The 18,401-nt window shown below is 45.0% G+C and overlaps 12 protein-coding genes across 12 annotated transcripts; 6 read left to right on the top strand and 6 right to left on the bottom strand.

The window, feature by feature from the left end:
• Positions 1 to 43: 43 nt before the first annotated feature.
• On the top strand, positions 44 to 991 carry OGAPHI_003193 (uncharacterized protein; the record flags this gene model as incomplete). The annotated part of the gene is made up of 1 exon (XM_046204145.1): positions 44 to 991. One exon carries the CDS (start codon positions 44 to 46, stop codon positions 989 to 991), a length of 948 nt encoding a protein of 315 aa, XP_046061700.1.
• On the bottom strand, positions 988 to 1,497 carry OGAPHI_003192 (uncharacterized protein; the record flags this gene model as incomplete). Its single annotated transcript, XM_046204144.1, has 1 exon — positions 988 to 1,497. One exon carries the CDS (start codon positions 1,495 to 1,497, stop codon positions 988 to 990), a length of 510 nt encoding a protein of 169 aa, XP_046061699.1.
• A 451-nt stretch (positions 1,498 to 1,948) lies between these two features.
• On the top strand, positions 1,949 to 9,163 carry OGAPHI_003189 (uncharacterized protein; the record flags this gene model as incomplete). The annotated part of the gene is made up of 1 exon (XM_046204141.1): positions 1,949 to 9,163. The coding sequence occupies one exon, from the start codon at positions 1,949 to 1,951 to the stop codon at positions 9,161 to 9,163; it is 7,215 nt and encodes a 2,404-aa protein (XP_046061696.1).
• OGAPHI_003191 (uncharacterized protein) lies at positions 2,420 to 2,752 on the bottom strand (the record flags this gene model as incomplete). Its single annotated transcript, XM_046204143.1, has 1 exon — positions 2,420 to 2,752. The coding sequence occupies one exon, from the start codon at positions 2,750 to 2,752 to the stop codon at positions 2,420 to 2,422; it is 333 nt and encodes a 110-aa protein (XP_046061698.1).
• Positions 3,290 to 3,625, bottom strand: OGAPHI_003190 (uncharacterized protein; the record flags this gene model as incomplete). The annotated part of the gene is made up of 1 exon (XM_046204142.1): positions 3,290 to 3,625. The coding sequence occupies one exon, from the start codon at positions 3,623 to 3,625 to the stop codon at positions 3,290 to 3,292; it is 336 nt and encodes a 111-aa protein (XP_046061697.1).
• On the bottom strand, positions 7,895 to 10,825 carry OGAPHI_003188 (uncharacterized protein; the record flags this gene model as incomplete). Its single annotated transcript, XM_046204140.1, has 4 exons — positions 7,895 to 8,375; positions 8,462 to 8,513; positions 8,611 to 9,110; positions 9,177 to 10,825. 4 exons carry the CDS (start codon positions 10,823 to 10,825, stop codon positions 7,895 to 7,897), a joined length of 2,682 nt encoding a protein of 893 aa, XP_046061695.1.
• Positions 10,826 to 11,179: 354 nt separating this feature from the next.
• On the top strand, positions 11,180 to 12,790 carry OGAPHI_003186 (uncharacterized protein; the record flags this gene model as incomplete). The annotated part of the gene is made up of 1 exon (XM_046204137.1): positions 11,180 to 12,790. One exon carries the CDS (start codon positions 11,180 to 11,182, stop codon positions 12,788 to 12,790), a length of 1,611 nt encoding a protein of 536 aa, XP_046061693.1.
• OGAPHI_003187 (uncharacterized protein) lies at positions 11,839 to 12,192 on the bottom strand (the record flags this gene model as incomplete). The annotated part of the gene is made up of 1 exon (XM_046204138.1): positions 11,839 to 12,192. One exon carries the CDS (start codon positions 12,190 to 12,192, stop codon positions 11,839 to 11,841), a length of 354 nt encoding a protein of 117 aa, XP_046061694.1.
• A 391-nt stretch (positions 12,791 to 13,181) lies between the features above and the next one.
• Positions 13,182 to 14,660, top strand: OGAPHI_003185 (uncharacterized protein; the record flags this gene model as incomplete). The annotated part of the gene is made up of 1 exon (XM_046204136.1): positions 13,182 to 14,660. The coding sequence occupies one exon, from the start codon at positions 13,182 to 13,184 to the stop codon at positions 14,658 to 14,660; it is 1,479 nt and encodes a 492-aa protein (XP_046061692.1).
• A 205-nt stretch (positions 14,661 to 14,865) lies between these two features.
• OGAPHI_003183 (uncharacterized protein) lies at positions 14,866 to 16,149 on the top strand (the record flags this gene model as incomplete). The annotated part of the gene is made up of 1 exon (XM_046204134.1): positions 14,866 to 16,149. The coding sequence occupies one exon, from the start codon at positions 14,866 to 14,868 to the stop codon at positions 16,147 to 16,149; it is 1,284 nt and encodes a 427-aa protein (XP_046061690.1).
• Positions 15,753 to 16,067, bottom strand: OGAPHI_003184 (uncharacterized protein; the record flags this gene model as incomplete). The annotated part of the gene is made up of 1 exon (XM_046204135.1): positions 15,753 to 16,067. The coding sequence occupies one exon, from the start codon at positions 16,065 to 16,067 to the stop codon at positions 15,753 to 15,755; it is 315 nt and encodes a 104-aa protein (XP_046061691.1).
• A 162-nt stretch (positions 16,150 to 16,311) lies between the features above and the next one.
• OGAPHI_003182 (uncharacterized protein) lies at positions 16,312 to 17,637 on the top strand (the record flags this gene model as incomplete). Its single annotated transcript, XM_046204133.1, has 1 exon — positions 16,312 to 17,637. The coding sequence occupies one exon, from the start codon at positions 16,312 to 16,314 to the stop codon at positions 17,635 to 17,637; it is 1,326 nt and encodes a 441-aa protein (XP_046061689.1).
• Positions 17,638 to 18,401: the final 764 nt, after the last annotated feature.

The following is an 18,401-nucleotide window of genomic DNA, read 5'->3' as shown; positions in this document are numbered from 1 at the left end:
ATAGAAATTTCCGAGAAATTAAATATTGACATTATTTATTTCCATGGTCCTTGTTCCAGACTCGCCACAATGGGACGCCACCAGCGAGAAAAACATCCTACTGCCTTACAACCATCTTTCCGAACAAACACAGGGCAAGAATTTGCGATGGCTTCTGATCCAGACGTTCAACCTGGTGCTCAAGGTCCCCTCTGTGGACTTGGAGCGGATCGAGGCTGTGATTGACACCCTGCATTTGTCATCGTTACTGATCGACGATATCGAAGACAACTCGCGGTTGCGTCGTAGTAAGCCGTGCGCTCATCTAATATACGGCGTTCCGCAGACAATAAACTGCTCCAACTACATGTATTTTGTTGCCATGAGACAATTGAACGACGCTTTTGTCGAGGACAAGAGACTAATTGCCCAAAACATCTTTTTGGAGGAAATGATCCATCTCCATCGCGGCCAGGGACTGGACCTGTACTGGCGTGACAATAACGAGTGTCCCACAGAGGATCAGTACGTGGACATGGTGATGTGCAAAACTGGTGGACTGTTCCGACTTAGCACCAAATTGATGAACCTGGTCTCGGACACCCCGTCAGAACATCTGGTCACACTTAGCAACCTGCTTGGAATCATCTACCAGATAAAAGACGACTATCTGAACCTACAATCCGACCTCTACAACCATAACAAGGGCTACTGCGAAGACATCACCGAAGGAAAGTTCTCGTTTCCAATCATCCACTCCATCAACAGCAATCCTGATAAAAGCGAATTATTGAATATATTAAAACTGCGGACAGAAGACCATCAGCTAAAAGCTTATGCCCTTCATATCATGGAAACAACTAATAGTTTCCAGTATTGTCGAGACTCTATCGAGGATCTCAAACATCAAGCGGAGCAAGTAATCAAAAAAGTCACCAGTGACCCATCGATTGCACAGACTCTATTGCGCACATTGGACAAACTGTCGAGTTTGGAAACCGATCACCACTAATCTGCATCCATATCCACGTCCTGGTCGTCTTCTTCTTCGTCACTGCTCAACAGCTCCACAATTTTCCCCTCCATATCCTTCGAGTCCAGAAATCGCTCGTATGTGAGCTGCTCTGGGTTATAGTATTTGACGAGGGCCCCACTGTTGCGAACATACTTGTCGTATAACTTGTTGAGCTGATCTTCTCGTTGTCCCGCAGACACGGTGGGTATTATCAATTTATTGAGATCCACGTTTTCCAAGTCGACCTTATCTCCGTCCAGAAAGTCAAGATGGTCCGGGTTTTCTCTCAAGAACTGATCGATGTTGGAGATGATCACTCTATCCATCGAAGGAGGGTTGCAAGGGGTATAAGGCAGATAGTCGCTTTCAAACAGCGACTTATTATTGCCCCCAGCCTCCTTCATCCCGATCTTCAGACCGGAGAAGTTGTCTATCAGTCTGCGCTTGGAATCGCGGAATACCTCGTTGGTGTCCAGAAACCGCTTCTTACCCACACAGCTCATGTTTAGGTTCATTCCCCAAGGAGTTGCACCTTCTATTTATTCCAGAAAAAATCAAGTCGTGCGAGAGAAAAAAAGTTCCAGAAATCCCACGAAGTTTCCATGGATCGAGATGCTCCAAGCAGATGACCTGCCATATTCAGTAGGATCGGGAACCTAGTTCCCATCGGAGTTTGCACAAAAGGGAAACAGCAAACTCGATAACTGCGTGGTTATCAACAATAGTCAAATCCAAGGGTCTCCAGGCAAACTTAACGGTTACCTTCATCATCTATATCTTTGCGAAACTGGTCACCTTCCCCACATTTACGTAGTGCCTTAATTTGTACATAGTACATGTTCCGTCCGTCTAGCAACGCCTCCAGACTCTGTCTGAAACACCTTTTCATTCTACCCACACTCGTCTATTAAAACTCGGCTGTGCAAATACACAAATCTCTTTTTATTAATTATCATGTCGACTTCCACGGACAATTGGCATGTTGATGAAATATTCGTCCAACTGGGGTCGAAAGACCAGACTCACAGGAAGCGTGCTGCGCTGGCGTTACGCGACCAGTTTGTTGCGGTTTCGCGCGAGGCCATGTCCGCCGAACAGTTGAGTGTCTACAACAACCACATCAACAAGCGCATTTTCGACCTCATCAACAGTTCGAATGTCTCTGAGCAATTGGGAGGTATAGAAGCCATCAGCTCGCTAGTGGATCTAATTAGCAGCTCTTTACCCCGTATCAGTGCCTCTTCGACAACAGAAGAAAACTCCAATATGATTGCCCGGTACGCAAACTACTTGCGTCGGCTCATCACCTCGAACGACCTACCGGTGATGAAACAGGCCACCAAGACATTGGGAAAGCTTGCAATTCCAGGAGGATCATTGACTGGCGACTTTGTGGAGTTCGAGGTGAAACGGTCCATCGAATGGCTAGTTGCGGAAAAGGTGGAAAACAAGAAACACGCAGCCATTCTCATCATCAGCTCCCTTGCCGAGAATGCTCCGGCAATGCTCTACCAATACATCAAGGAAGTTCTCTCGAACATCTGGATTGGCCTGAGAGACTCCAAGAACCTTCTTCGTGAAGATTCTGCCATTTGTTTGCGCAACTGTCTCAACATCGTTTATGAAAGAGATCTCGAACTCAGAAGCTACTGGTTCACCAAACTCTACACAGAAGCAACGTTGATATTCCGGAATTCTCAGGCCGTCTCCAATGGAACGTCTCCCGCAGTCAACAACAACCCGTCTGAATTCATCCATGGTTCTCTACTCTGCTATAGAGAATTGGTTCTCCAAGGCTCCTCACTATTGCATTCAAAAATTGACGACATTTACGAAAACCTGATGACAATCAAAGACCACCGGTCAGTAGATGTTCGCCGTGAAGTCACCAAGATCATGCCAATCCTTGCAAGGTTCGATAAGATCAAATTTGTCGACAAATACATGCATCGTGTTCTTCTTTACTATATCTCTCAGTTGAAGATCGGAAAGGACAGAACCTTCATTCTCATCAGTATAGGAGACATTGCCGTCGAGGCAAGAAACAATATTATCAACTATCTCGACGGCGTTGTCCTCGAAAGTATTAGAGATGCCTTGTCATCCAAAGTTCCGAAAATCAAGAAAGAACTCGTTCCATACTGTTTCTACTGCCTCGCAAAACTTGCAATTTCTCTCGGCCCTCCGTTAACTAAGTTTGTGAATAACTACCAGCTCATGAAGCTCGTACTCAAATCGCCAATCAACGACAACATGCTCAGCCTTTCCAAAATATTTATAGACCATTTACCATCTTTAGAGCCAATCATCAACGATAGACTGATCAACGTCGTGAGTCTTTGTCTTTCTGGCTATGAATTCAAACACCCGGGATCGCCTGATTTCAAAAGACAAATGAACCCAAGTCTTGCATACAACTACCGTCAAAGCATGTACAGCAGAGATGGTGGTCAATTCAATCACACCCCTGTGGATCTCACCATGCTCATTGGTCTTCCAAAAAGTGTGAATCAGGATGAGCCTGACGTCTTGGTGATCCTGCAAGCTTTGAAGACACTGAGCTACTTTGATTTCAGGAACTACTCCTTGACCGAATTTGTCCGCTACTCTGTTATTCACTACATTGAACATGATAATCCAGAAGTCAGACTAAAAGCCGCGTTGACTTCTGCCAAGATTTACCTCAGCGATCCAATTTGTCTGCAGAAGAGTCTCAATTCTCTCAAAGCCGTCAGCGAGGTTCTGGACAAACTATTGACGGTATGTATCACAGACACACATGCAGAGATTCGTCTCCAAATACTCAACAGTCTTGGCGAGAGGTTTGACCCGCAGTTGTCTCAGGCAGAAAATGTCCGCTTGTTATTTATGGTTTTGAACGACGAATCTCTAGAGATTAGAAAAGCAGCCATCAAATTGGTTGGAAGATTAGCAGAAATCAATCCAGCGTATATCGTGCCGTCACTACGGAAACTCCTTATACAACTATTGACCACGCTGGAGTATGGTGGACATAATTCTAGAAAGAAAGAAGACACAGCGCTACTGTTGTCTGTATTCATCTCGCACACAGGAGATCTCACAAAGCCATATCTCAAGCCGATAATGGATGTCTTACTTCCAAGAAGTATGGATCCTGGGTCTCCAGTCGCCTCTGCTGCAATTGCAGCAATTGGCGAAATGTCTGTCGTCGCTGGTGAAGAAATGACACCATTTATTTCTCAGCTGATGCCAGTACTGATGGAAACATTCCAAGATCAAAGCATGAGTTTCAAACGAGATGCGGCACTCAAAACTTTGGGGCAGGTTGCCGGATCTTCGGGGTATGTGATTCAACCATTGCTTGATTATCCTCAACTTCTTGGATTGCTGGTCAACATTATGAAATCGGAAACTTCTATTTCAATCAGAAGGGAAACGGTCAGATTAGTTGGTATACTGGGAGCTCTTGATCCTTACAAGCATAGAGAAGTCGAACGGTATGGACAGGATTCGCAAACCGTTGCCGAACAGAACGCACCTCCAGTGGATATGGAATTACTCATGAAGGGGAAATCACCTTCCAACGAAGACTATTTCCCAACTGTGGTCATCAAGACACTATTGCGCATTTTAAAAGATAGTTCTTTGAGCACGCACCACCCAGCTGTGATACAAGCTATTATGCACATTTTCAAGACTCTCGGAGTCAAGTGCGTTCCATACCTTGATCAAGTCATTCCCGGGTTCGCTACCGTCATCCACTCCTGTACACCATCATTGCTTGAAATATATTTCCAGCAACTAGGAGATTTGATTAAAATAGTCAAGCTGCACACTCGTCCATTCCTTGCGGATATCTTCGAATTGATTGCGGAATTTTTCCCTCAAGTCAATCTTCAAGTGACAATAATCGGTGTTATTGAGCAGGTTTCAAAAGCATTAGACGATGAGTTCAAGATTTACATGTTCAAAGTGATCACTATTTTTTTGGATGTTCTCGATACAGACAAGTCGGCCGGAAAAGTTGCTTCGCTTAGAGCGCTGAAAGCATTTGTGGTTTTTGGCAGCAACATTGAGCCGTATACTCACTTGATTATTCCCCAAACTGTCAAGTTATTCGAATCTCCGAATGAAGCAGTTAGCCGTGAAGCAATAGAGACAGTTGGTAAACTATCCAGACAACTCAGTCTCACGGACTTTGCTTCTCGAATCGTTCAACCATTGATCAGAATCATTGCTAGCTCTCCATCTGACGAACTGAAAAGTACAGCTGTGACCACGATTTGTTTGCTGATGTTGCAAATGGGTCACGAGTTTTCGGTGTTTATTCCTGGAATTACCACGGTGATTATCAAGCACAGATTGCACTATCCAATCTACGATCAGTTAGTTGACAAACTGATTCATGGAGAGCCTCTTCCAGCTGGATTATTGAGCGACAAACTCCAAGATCCTCCAGTGACTGACAATTTTGATATAGAAGCAACTCCTCGAAAGCTTCCTGTTAACACCCAAGCATTGCGCCATGTTTGGGATTGTAACACTAAGAGAACCAAGGAGGATTGGCAAGAGTGGACTAGAAGATTAAGCATTGAGCTGTTGAAGGAATCGCCTTCCCCTGCTCTACGTGCTTGTTCGTCATTGGCTACCGTTTACCCACCATTGGCGAGAGATTTGTTCAATTGTGCATTTGCCAGCTGCTGGAACGAATTGCATATTCAGTACCAAGGGGAACTTGCACAATCACTTTGCATCGCTCTCTCTTCTCCAAATAACCTACCTGAAATCCATCAAACTTTACTCAATTTGGCTGAGTTCTTGGAGCACGATGACAAGTCCCTTCCAATTAGAATTCAAACTTTGTCGCAATATGCTCAGAGAAGCCATGTTTATGCCAAAGCTCTTCATTACAAAGAACTGGAATTCATTCAAGAACCATCTACACCAACGATTGAATCGCTCATTAGCATCAACAACCAGCTGCAGCAGTCGGATGCCGCCATTGGTATTCTCAAGTATGCTCAAGATCACCATGGCTTGCAATTGAAGGAAACCTGGTATGAAAAGTTGCAACGTTGGGACGATGCGCTTCGTGCATACAACGAAAGAGAAAAGGAAGAACCAAATTCCATGGATATTACCATGGGAAAGATGAGATGTCTTCATGCATTGGGAGAATGGGAGTCTCTGAGTGAACTAGCGCAGGACAAATGGTCCAATTCTTCCGGTGACATTAAACGTGCGATTGCTCCACTGGCAGCAGCAGCAGCATGGGGACTCGGACAGTGGGAAAGAATGGATAATTATATCAGTGTCATGAAAGTGGAGTCGCCCGATAAAGCTTTCTTCAACGCTATCTTATGCCTTCACAGAAACAACTTTGACGAGGCTTCCGAACATATCTTGAAGGCCAGAGATCTGCTTGTTACAGAAATAACGGCTTTGGTCAGTGAATCTTATAACAGAGCGTATGGAGTGGTTGTTAGAGTACAAATGCTTGCTGAGCTTGAGGAGATCATCAAGTACAAGTGCTTGCCACAAGGTTCTGACAAGAGAGTACAGATCCGTGACACATGGAACAAACGTTTACTTGGATGTCAGAGAAACGTTGATATCTGGCAACGGATGCTCAAAGTTCGTGCCTTGGTTGTTAAACCAAAGCAGGACATGGAGATGTGGATCAAGTTCGCCAACCTTTGCAGAAAGAGTGGTCGTCTTGGACTTGCCGAGAAGTCTCTCAATGCTCTTCTGGACGAAGGTGCGGCTGGAAACCAAACCTCAAGGGCTCCTCCACATGTTGTCTATGCTCAACTGAAGTACATGTGGGCAAGAGGTCAACAAAGTGAAGCTTTGAACCATCTTGTTGATTTTGCTTCCAAGCTATCTCGGGATTTGGGAGTCAACGAAAACGAGGCAATTACTCAACCTTTACCCTCGGCGGTTCCTGGAGCTTCCGATAACATTGAAAAGTACACCATGTTATTGGCAAGATGTTACTTGAAGCAAGGTGAGTGGAAGATTGCATTGAACAACAACTGGACGGAGATGGAGTCTACAGGTATTCTAGGTTCGTTCCTTTTAGCCACGCACTTTGATCCAACCTGGTATAAGGCTTGGCATAATTGGGCCTTGGCCAACTTCGAAGTGATTTCACCTCAGTCCAGTCAATTGCATGATGAAACCCCAGAAGAGGAGGAAAATGCTCTTGGAAATATTCTCCACTATGTTGTTCCTGCTGTTCGTGGATTTTTCCATTCGATTTCATTGTCGCTGTCGAATCCATTGCAGGATATTTTGAGACTGCTCACTCTTTGGATGAAATACGGTGGTATTGAAGATGTGGCTAGTGCTATCCAAGAAGGATTCCAGATGGTCAAGGTTGATACTTGGCTGGATGTGATTCCGCAACTGATCTCACGGATCCATCAACCCAATCCTGTTGTGAGCAAGTCACTGCTTGGACTTTTATCTGAGCTTGGTAGAGCTCATCCACAAGCATTGGTCTATCCACTGACTGTCGCCATCAAGTCGGATAGCGTTCTTCGTCAAAGGGCTGCCATGACTATCATCGACAAGATGAGAGCTCACTCTTCTAGATTGGTTGACCAAGCTGATTTAGTGAGTAATGAGCTCATTCGTGTTGCTGTGTTGTGGCATGAAATGTGGTATGAAGGATTAGAAGATGCTTCGAGATCATACTTTGGAGACCAGAATGTTGAGAAGATGTTTTCGATTTTGGAACCATTACATCAGTTACTTGAAAAAGGTCCAGAAACCATTCGTGAGGCCTCTTTTGTGAACGCATTCGGTAAGGAATTGAACGATGCTTACCAGTGGCTGATGAACTTCCGTCGTACCAAAGATGTTGCTTATCTGAACCAAGCATGGGATTTATACTACGGGGTGTTCCGGAGAATCTCAAGACAGCTCCCCCAGCTGCAAAATCTGGATCTGCAGCATGTTTCTCCAAAATTGCTTGCCGCTAAAGATCTTGAGCTCGCTGTTCCGGGAACGTATGTTCCTGGAAAAGAAGTCATCAAAACAGTCAAATTCGAACCTGTGTTTTCGGTTATCACTTCGAAGCAGAGACCGCGGAAGTTCAACGTCCTTGGAAGTGACGGTAAGAACTATCAATATCTGCTGAAGGGACACGAGGATATTCGTCAAGATAGTCTGGTCATGCAGCTCTTTGGATTGGTGAACACCCTTCTGGCCAACGATTCGGAATGTTTCAAGCGTCACATGGATATTCAACAGTTTGCTGCTATTCCTCTTTCTCCAAGCTCCGGTCTCTTGGGTTGGGTTCCAAACTCGGACACTTTCCACGTTCTTATCAAGGAATACAGAGAGCCTCGCAAAATTTTGCTCGATGTCGAACACCGTATCATGTTGCAGATGTCTCCAGATTATGACAACTTGACACTATTGGAAAAGGTTGAAGTGTTCACCTACGCTTTGGATATAACCAGAGGTCAAGATTTGTACAAGGTGCTATGGTTCAAATCGAAGTCTTCAGAAGCCTGGCTGGATAGAAGAACTACATACACTCGTTCCTTGGCTGTGATGTCGATGGTTGGATACATTTTGGGACTAGGAGATCGCCATCCTTCCAACTTGATGATGGATCGTATTACTGGTAAGGTCGTCCATATTGATTTTGGTGACTGTTTTGAGGCTGCTATTTTGAGAGAGAAGTACCCTGAAAAGGTTCCATTCAGACTCACCCGGATGTTGAGTTACGCAATGGAGGTCAGTGGAATTGAGGGATCTTTCAGAATTACAAGCGAAAACGTGATGAGAGTGCTGAGAGATAACAAGGAGTCCCTGATGGCTATCTTGGAGGCTTTCGCGTACGATCCACTGATTAACTGGGGATTTGACTTCCCATTTAACCAGATCGTCGACAACCCTAACCAGAGCTTGCCTAATGCCAATTACCAAGAACTTTTGCGCACTGGTCAAATTACCGAGGAAGAGGCCAGCAAGATGGCTGCTCAGTACAAGGCAGACATTCTCAATGCCCGTGCTGCGTATGTGCTTAAGAGAATTACAGACAAACTGACCGGAAACGACTTCAAGCAGTTCCAGGAATTGGATGTTTCCAGCCAGGTTGACAAGCTGATCCAACAAGCCACTTCGGTGGAGAACTTGTGTCAGCATTACATTGGATGGTGTTCATTCTGGTGATTATTTAGATTACAAAATCTCGCTGATAGCTTTTGCACCTTGTAGGACCTCTTCACAAAACCATCTCCGACCAATCAGCTGCACACAAATAGGTGCACCATCAAAAACAGATGGATCTTTGTAGAGACTTCTTTCGTAAGCCTCGATGTCACTCCTTGGATGGTATTCCTTAGGAGCATCCAGTTCAGGGTCCATCCGAAGTCCAGTTGGGAACACAACTCCCGGCTGGTCAAGGAAGTTCCAGATTGAAGTGTACGCCCAGTATTTGAGAGTTTCTGGTACTGGAGCAACGTTGCAGTACGCTGGAGTGAGTAGGAAATCAATTCCTTTCATCTGCTCCCGGTACAGATTCATGTTTTCGTCACGGAGCTTACAGATCTTCTCGTATTCCAAGTAGGTCAACGGTCTGTCTCCGAATCCAAAGCTGAGTGTGTCCACACTGGACTTCAAAATGGGCTCTCCAGACTTTTCAAACAGCTTTTTTTGGCCCGCGTTCCCATTTGCACTATAAACCGTGAACGAGAGCTTGGAGACAAGATCAACGTTGTTCGGCTTCCACTCCACGACTGTTGCTCCCGCAGCTTTTAGCTTCCCGGCAACATATTTCAGGCCTCTGATTATGGGCTCCATTGGTTTAACCACTCCGTCGTCATAGCAAACAGCGATTGTTAGATCCGAAACCTTTGGCTTCGAAACTGTTCTCCATGGGAGCGGGATCAGTGTAGCGTCGTCTTCCCAGGCTTTATCGCTTAACACTTTCAAAGCAAGTTCCAAGTCATCAGCACTACGTGCCAAAGGCCCATTGACTGTATGAAAACAGTCGTTCACACCCGTAGCCGACGAAACGCTGTTTCCTCTCAGTGGAAGCCGCTTTTGAGTGCACCGAATACCCCAGACGCCGCAAAAGGCAGCAGGAGCACGAATTGATCCGCCACCATCAGAGCCAATTCCAAATGCAGATCCGTGCATTGCAGTCAGTGCAGCCTCACCAGAGCTGGATCCACCACTTGTCAAGCGAGTATTGTACGGGTTGCGACAGATGCCTGTGATGTTGTTATTGGTGCAAAGATGCATTAGTGTTTGCGGTTGGCAGGTCCGAATAAAAAAAACAGCTCCAGCATCCCAAAGCTTCTTAGGGATAAGCGACCAGTCTTTGGAAACGTTATCTATAGCACAGACATACCCAGCATGGGTGATTCTTCCCTTGACATCAAACCGCTCTTTTAATGAGATAGGGAGGCCATGGAGCGGACCAACAGTCTTCCCTGTAGTTTTGTAATATTCATCCAATTCTGCTGCCCTTTCCAATGCTTCAGGAATGAACAGGTCCATTGCACAGTTCGTCAATTGATGTGCAGCAGTGGCCCTTTTGGCAAACGCTTTCAACACCTCTACAGCAGTCAGTTTTCCATTGGCAATGGATGCAGCAAGGTACACAGCCGATGTCTCAGTGATTGTCTTTTCAGCATCATTTAGAATATTGTCAGGAATCCCTGTGACATCACCATCGTCTTGAGGTACCAGATTATCGGGCAACTTGTACTCGTCCAACACTCCAGCTGCAAGTTTTGCTCTGTAAGCTTCAAGTTTTGGCTCGAAGGAGCTGAACAGATCTGGATTCTCTGTTGTTGGAACAGTTGGCGTGTAAAGTGTGACTTCCATCTCTGTGGAGTACGCCTTACTGTAAATCAGTTATATACATGCTGAAGCCGCAGAGCCGCAAGCGGATCTCGGATCTCCACTTGATAAGCGGATTATAGGAACAAAAGAGCATCTATACAAGGATATAATAAGTGTGAGCTTCTACAAGGTACTCAAATTCAGTCTGAGACCATCGTAGCCCGTAAAAGAGTAACCGCTGGTGGCTTAGGCCATCTCATAATTCTTAAATAAATTTACGACAATCCCTCAAGACAGCGGCCAAAAGATAATTTCCCGACACTTCCTAATCCGGAACAGGAGAAAGATAAGGAGAGCGATAAAATGTCTCTTGAGAGGAGTAGAATTTAACGAATTATGGCCGAAGTCTCAAAGTCAGAAGAGTCAAAGCTCCAAGATGGGTTGATTGAAACCCACTCGATCGAAATAGAAAAGGATAACAAGTTGAAGAAACACTTAAAGCCAAGACATGTGAATTTCTTGGCTCTCGGTGGATCTATTGGTGTGGGACTGCTCGTCGGTAGTGGAGGTTCCCTATCCATTGCTGGCCCTGTCGGTATGCTGATTTCCTACGTAATCATGGGATTCATTACCGCCTGTACTTTGTTTTCACTGGCAGAAATGTGCTCATTCCTAGGAAGTGAGGGTAATTTCGTCGAGATGATAACAAGGTTTGTTGATAAGTCTGCAGGATTCTCCTTTACTTGGTGTTATGCTTTGAGTTATAATTTGACCTTACCGTCGGAGATTTCGTCCATTTGCTTGCTTATTGGATACTGGGATACGGACAGTAAGCTGCCCAACTATGCTATTGTACTAATCTTCACTTTTGTTGTTCTCATGGTTAACGTCGTTGACGTTGGGGCATACGGAGAAGTGGAGTTTTGGATCACACTGATCAAGTTGCTGCTAGTTATTGGTAGCATGATTTTCTGTTTAGTGGCGACGTGTGGTGGAAATCCTTTGCACAAGACCACAGGATTTCAGTATTGGAGAGATCCCGGTCCATTCGTGAATTATCTTACCGATAAACCGGTTGGTAAATTTTTGGGGATCTGGAGAGTGTTCATTAACGCAGGATTCGGTTTCCAGGGTACAGAGGTGGTTGCGCTGACCAGTAGCGAGGTTCCAAACTTTAGAAAACTGGCACCTTCTCTGATGAAATCGGTGATAGCGAGAATTATCATCTTCAACGTCCTCTCTTTGTTCATGGTTACCTTGATGGTTTCATCCACAGATAAAAACCTACTTAGCGCAGTTGATGCTGGTGCTGGAAATGGTGCAGAGTCGCCATTTGTCATTGCAGTCAGAAATGCAGGTGTCAAGGTTCTTCCATCCATCGTTAATGGTGGAATTCTCATTGCTGCCATGTCTGCGGCTAACACCCAAATCTATATTCCATCGAGAACTTACTATTTTGGCGAGATCCATGGATATTGTCCTAAATGGCTTACCAAAACTAACAGAAACGGGGTTCCTGTCTTTTCTGTGATTTTCAATGCGGCATTTGGCTTGCTTGCCCTACTGACCTTGAACAGTACAGCCGAGCAAGTTTTCAACTGGCTGATGAATTTAACCACCGTGTTTGGGTTCCTGTGCTGGGCAATGATTGATTATGCCTTTGTCAGGTACTATTATGCTTTGAAGAAACAAGGAATTGATCGCCAATCTCTTCCAATCTTCCAATCTCCTTTACAGCCGTACTCAGCTATCTTTGCAATTTTCATTTTGGTTCTTATTACGATCACTCAAGGGTTCACCGCATTCATGCCATGGGACACTCAAAACTTTTTTGCAGCCTATGTCTCGATTATTATTTATGCTGTGTTTTGGATTGGCTACAAGATCTGGAAGAAAGATTTCAAAGAAATTCCTCTTTCTGAGATTAATCTTGAGTTTGAAGAAAACGTCGAGGACTCCGAAGACGAATCGTCTTCATTTGGCCTCATGGATAAGGTTTTCAGCTAATTTATAAAATACATAGACATAAATCGGATCAATACAATGCGAAGTACCGTTTAGCCGGCAGCCAAGAAAAAAACTGTGGAGTCACCTGGAGGCAAAACTGAAAATGGTCAACTGGTTCATTCCGAGTCAGAAACATCCAGGAAGTAACTACTGATATTATGAATTACCGCAAAATGGCTGGTTGTATGGTGTTCACTTCCACTTCAAGGTTTTTGACGTCCTCCAAAATCATTTGCCCGCACCTTCCAGAAACCTTAATTCTTTTCCAAATGAGGAATCATTTTTTTGGTAAGGGAGCCATATTCCGAGATTACTTAGAGCAACTCCGTAAAAAGTTAAAGCAACTCCGTGAAAAAAAAAGTACTGAGTCATATGCGTGATAATTCTTCCAATGGACAAAACAGATGAGTGGACCGTGTCTTCGGAAACGCCGTTTCTTGATAGAAGAGGTGATTCCGAAGGACCCTGTCAAATGGATCAATTTGAGATCGAATCTGGCCAAGATCCGGGGGAAATTGTGATATCTCCTTTGACAACCTCGTACAAGGAGGAGATTCTTTACGTTTTGAAGAGTTCCATGCCAGTACTACTTACCTTTATTCTACAATTCTGTCTGCAGTCTCTTATTCCAATGTATTACGCAGGCGTTCAGGGAAAAGACGTTTTTGCTGCATGTTCGCTCTCTATCGCACTGTTTTACATCTCTGGCCCGGTGATAGTCAACGGTTTTTCTACTGCTCTAGATACCTTGTGTGCTACGGCATACGGTGCAGGAAGCTATTCCAAAGTTGGTGTTTATTATCAGAGGTGCACCACGATCCTTCTTTTCATGTTCGTGCCGATTTCTCTATTTTGGCTTTTTCCTGGTCCTTTCGTTAATTCGGTTTCCGAAGACCCTCAGATAGTGGAGATGTGCTCGAGCTTTTTAAGTCAAATGGTTATGGTTGCACCACCACTAGTTATCTTTGAATGCACCAAACGGTATCTACAGGCGCAGGCTAAATTCATTGTGGCTACGACTGTGATGGCTCTTGCTCTGCCTTTGAGCGTTATTTTGTGTCATTTTTTCACTGAAAAGTATGGCTATCTAGGTCCCGCATACTCACTGATTTCAACTTACTGGATTATTGCATTGTTTATTGTTTTTTATCTCTACCGATTTGATGATCACCAGTGCTGGAACTATCACATAACTGCGAAGGTCATATTCCAAGGATGGGGCCAGTTTGCAGCTTTGGGATTTCCGGGAATCATGATGGTTTTTGCTGAAAGCTTCGCTCATCGAATCATCACTTTTTTGTCTGCTAAGTTTGGAACTGTGGAACTCGCTTCTCAAACAATTGTCACCACCGTTTCTGCATTCTCATGGCAGATTCCATTTGCAATGGGAATTTGCTCCTCCGTTAGACTTGCGTACTATATTGGCGCTCGCTCCGAAAACTACAAGATTGTGTTGAAGGTTGCATTTGGAACCAGTTGCATTATAAGTGTTTTGAATTCGTTATTCACTGTCTGCAGTCGCAACTGGCTGCCTCTTATCTTTACCCGCGATCAAGAATTAATAGATTACTCATCAAAACTTTTTCTGATTGTTTCATTCAACCAGATTGGGGATGCAATTAATGCGATTTTCTCTGCTCTCTTGAGGGGACAGGGAAAACAAAGAGCCGGGTCGCTAATGAATTTCATAGCCTACTACGTCGTTGCAGTTCCATTAGAGGTATTGCTAGGGTTCTACTTTAATCTGGGTGTGACAGGTTTATGGATAGGTATGCTTATTGGGGTCTTCGTTCTTTCATCTATGGAGGTTTATCTTGTTGCCTCCACAGATTGGCATGATGTTATGGTCAGAAGCAGTGCTTTCATCTAACAGTATTTAAACAAGTTGTGTTTCTTTTTTAGAATATCCCTTATCTTATCATAAAAGCTTACGTAAAGATATGCAAACGATAGTCGGAGATGCAGTTCCGACATCAATTACTAAGATCGTCATTCTGGATAGGAGTAGCGTACCCGATCTACGGTGAGTTGAGCGACTATAAATAGGGCTGGATCAGATATCCCCAATTTTCAAAATGCCAGCCCCTGATCTGCACCAACAATTCAAAGAACTTGTGAAAACTACTCCTGTGGTTGATGTCCACAACGATCTGCCTTATCAATTGAGATGGCAACTCCATTACGAAATCAATGAGGACAAGTTTAAATTTGATGAACCACTTGTCTCTCAAACTGATTTGATTCGACTGAGAAAAGGTGGAGTTGGTTTACAATTTTTCAGCTGCTGGATGGACTATCCTAGTGCTGACGAGTTGTACAAAGATTTTGAGACTCCAAACAGTATTGTGAGAGACACTTTGGAGCAGGTTGATATTGTCAAAAGGCTCGTGGACAAGTACTCAAAATGTATGAAGTTTGTTACTTCAGCAGATGAAGCTCTCAAAAGCTACATTGAGTCAGACAACAAGCTGATCTCTGTTACAATGGGAGTTGAGGGGCTTCATCAAGTTGATACCTCTTTGGCCGTTGTGAGACAATATTTTGATCTTGGTGTAAGATACATCACTCTTACTCACAACTGTGACAACCCTTTTGCAACCGCATGTACTACAATCATTGCCGGTAAAGAAGACAAGGGATTGACTCTTTATGGTCATGAGTGCGTGAAAGAGTTCAATAGAATTGGAATGATGGTGGATTTGAGTCACGTGTCTCACAAGACAATGGTTGATGTGCTCAAGATCACCAAGGCACCCGTGATTTTTTCTCACAGCTCTGCTTACACTATGACTCCTCACGAAAGAAACGTTAGAGATGATGTTCTGCTTATGGTCAAAGAAAATGGCGGCGTTATCTGTATAAACTTTGTGCCTAATTTTATCAAGAAAGAAGGCGCTACTGGTGCAACGATTGACGATTGTGTTGATCACATCGTCCATATTGTGAACCTCATTGGATGGGATCACATTGCAATTGGTTCTGACTTTGACGGCATGGGAGCAACTGGACCAGAAGGACTGGAGGACGTTTCCAAGTATCCAGACTTGGTTGTCAAGGTTTGGGAAAAGACTAAAGCGTCGGCCGACGACATCAAGAAGTTTATGGGAATCAACATGCTTCGTGTCTGGAAGGAGTGTGAGCTTGTTGCTGAGGCACTCAAGAACGAGCTTCCTGTTGAAGCTACATGGTCTGGAAGAAAATGGAGATTCCCAAGATATATCACATTATGTCCGGAGCTGTTTCCTGGAGCTGCAACCTCAACATCCACACCAGACATGTTTTATGATGCAAAGAGATTTAATTTCAAGGATGACGAAGTAGAGTATGACCCAAAGCGTCCAGGATTTGAAGCTAAATAATTTCAGGTAAATTGAACCCCTAAACCCTAAAATTTTTAACCAATAATAGACAGTTCTATCCGAGATCTTATCGGCAACCCTTATCTTTGAATAAATTCTCTTTCTTTTTTTCAAATCTCCGCTCATCGAAAAAATAAAAGGACAATATATTGGCACCCCGACATGACAAAGCTTGTGATAGAAAACGGTGATGTACTCACCTTAGATGAAACAGATGCGCTAATAATTGGGGGTACTGTCGTCATCCGTGAAAATGTAATCGAAGCCGTGCACCCGGGGCCTGCGACCGCAGCGGAGAAAGAAGGAGCGGACATCCTGGACGCAACGGATCAGCTGGTGATGCCTGGTCTCGTGGATCTCCACCTGCACACAGCCGTTGCTAAAGGCTGGAATGATCATATGCCATTGAAGGAGTACCTGATGGAATGCTGGTACCCATGCACCCGTCATCTAAACGACGATCGTGCATACTGGGGCGCGATGGCATCCTACACAGAGGCAATCCGTGCAGGCACAACGATGGTGAATGATATGTTTCGCGAGCTTGGCTCCTTAGCGGCAGCGGCGGAAAGATTGGGTATCCGTGCAGTACTGTCGAATGATATTGCGTCTGCGGAGTACAACTTAGACTCGCTAGACGACTGTCGGAAAGCATACGAGAAAGTTGACGGTACTGCTAATGGTCGGGTACGCGTCTGGGTAGGAATTGAATGGACACCGCTAGCAGATCGCGAGTTGTTGATTGGTGCACGTGCTCTCGCGGATGAACTGGGTACAGGGATTCATATCCACCTCAACGAGTCTGCACAGGAAGTGAAAGAGGTTTCCGCACGTTTTGGTATCCCGCCCACTGAGCTTGCACATGAGTGCGGTATCCTGGGTCCCGATTGCGTGGCCGCGCACTGTGTGCACTTGAACGACCATGAGATAGAGTTGATGGCAGAGACTGGCACACACTTATCTCACAACCCGTCATCAAATGCCAAGCTGGGAAACGGTATTGCACGTGTTCCTGAATGGAGAGCTTCGGGTATTAACATTGGCCTCGGACATGACGCTGCGGAATGCAACAACAGCCGTGATATGTTTGAGGTGATGAAGTTTGCATCCCTAATGCACAGGGCTCAGCGACAGGATGCTTCATTGGGACAAGCCGGTGACATCCTGAAGATGTGTTGCCGCAATGGTAACAAGGCACTCGGAGTAAACGGGGGTCAGATCAAGGCTGGGATGTGTGCCGATGTGATCACACTGGACCTGATGGATCCAATGTTTGTTCCCCTGGAACGGGGGAATGTGAGGCAGTACTACTCGCATCTGGTGTTTGCGGTGAACGGAAGTGTTGTGCAAAACTCGATAATCGACGGACGCGTGGTGATGCGAAACCGGCAACTGCAGTTTGCGGACGAGAGAGTGGTGGTGCGGGAGGCAAACCGGGTGTTTGCAGAAATAGTAGATGAGTTGGATAGCCAGAGACAAATAGAGTAAAGGCAGACGATAGTTGGGCGTTGGAAAAAAGACTGGCAAATAACTTCTTTCAGAAAGTGGGACTAACCTCTAATGTAAAATGCATACTAGGGTTCTGCGAGAGTGTGTAGGCTCCTTCTAGTGCATTACCCTAATCGTCGAGCTCTAACGTAGGTTTCACATGACGCAGTTTTATTGACTGGATGTCGAGGGGCTAAAAATATCAGAACGAGTACGCACGATAAGCGCTGGAAATGAGCAGGACAAGGACTAACAAACCTTCTAGGAGATATCTTTGAAAAGATGCCGCGCTTGAACATAACTCAGTGGAAGTAGTCAGATTTTTTTGGAACTAAAAAAACGACTGCCTGGTAGAACGGGACCTGCTTGGCCATAGTAATTCTTGGCATTCCCCTTTATGCAACCTTATTTCCGCGGGGCGACCGAATGCGCCCAACCGTTTTCCAGCTTATTGACAGGAAACGTTAATCAGCCGCACTCCGGAGAAAAGAGGTATATCCGATTTTTGGAAAACAGGGCTAACTGCGGGCAGATTAGATATCAGGACCTCCAGATTCAGCCGGTCAGGATCCATGGTAGACGGGACATACGCGGCAGAAGTGTGTAGTTTAATGGACTTACCCGGACTTTTCCAGATAAGCGAGATGCCACCGTCTGGTGTAGATTTTATTCAGTCGTAGAAAACGGCATCACTCGCGCAGGATCTCGCGTGCGATCTCTGCGGCGTGCGTCTCGAGGGCAAAGTGGCCTGCGGGGAGGAGCAC

The sequence above is a fragment of the Ogataea philodendri genome (assembly GCF_020536065.1).
Source record: "Ogataea philodendri strain CBS6075 chromosome Unknown scaffold16, whole genome shotgun sequence".
In the NCBI taxonomy this organism is placed as follows: domain Eukaryota; kingdom Fungi; phylum Ascomycota; class Pichiomycetes; order Pichiales; family Pichiaceae; genus Ogataea; species Ogataea philodendri.
Note: the sequence above shows the minus strand (reverse complement) of the source record. Positions and strands in the feature narration are given on the sequence as shown.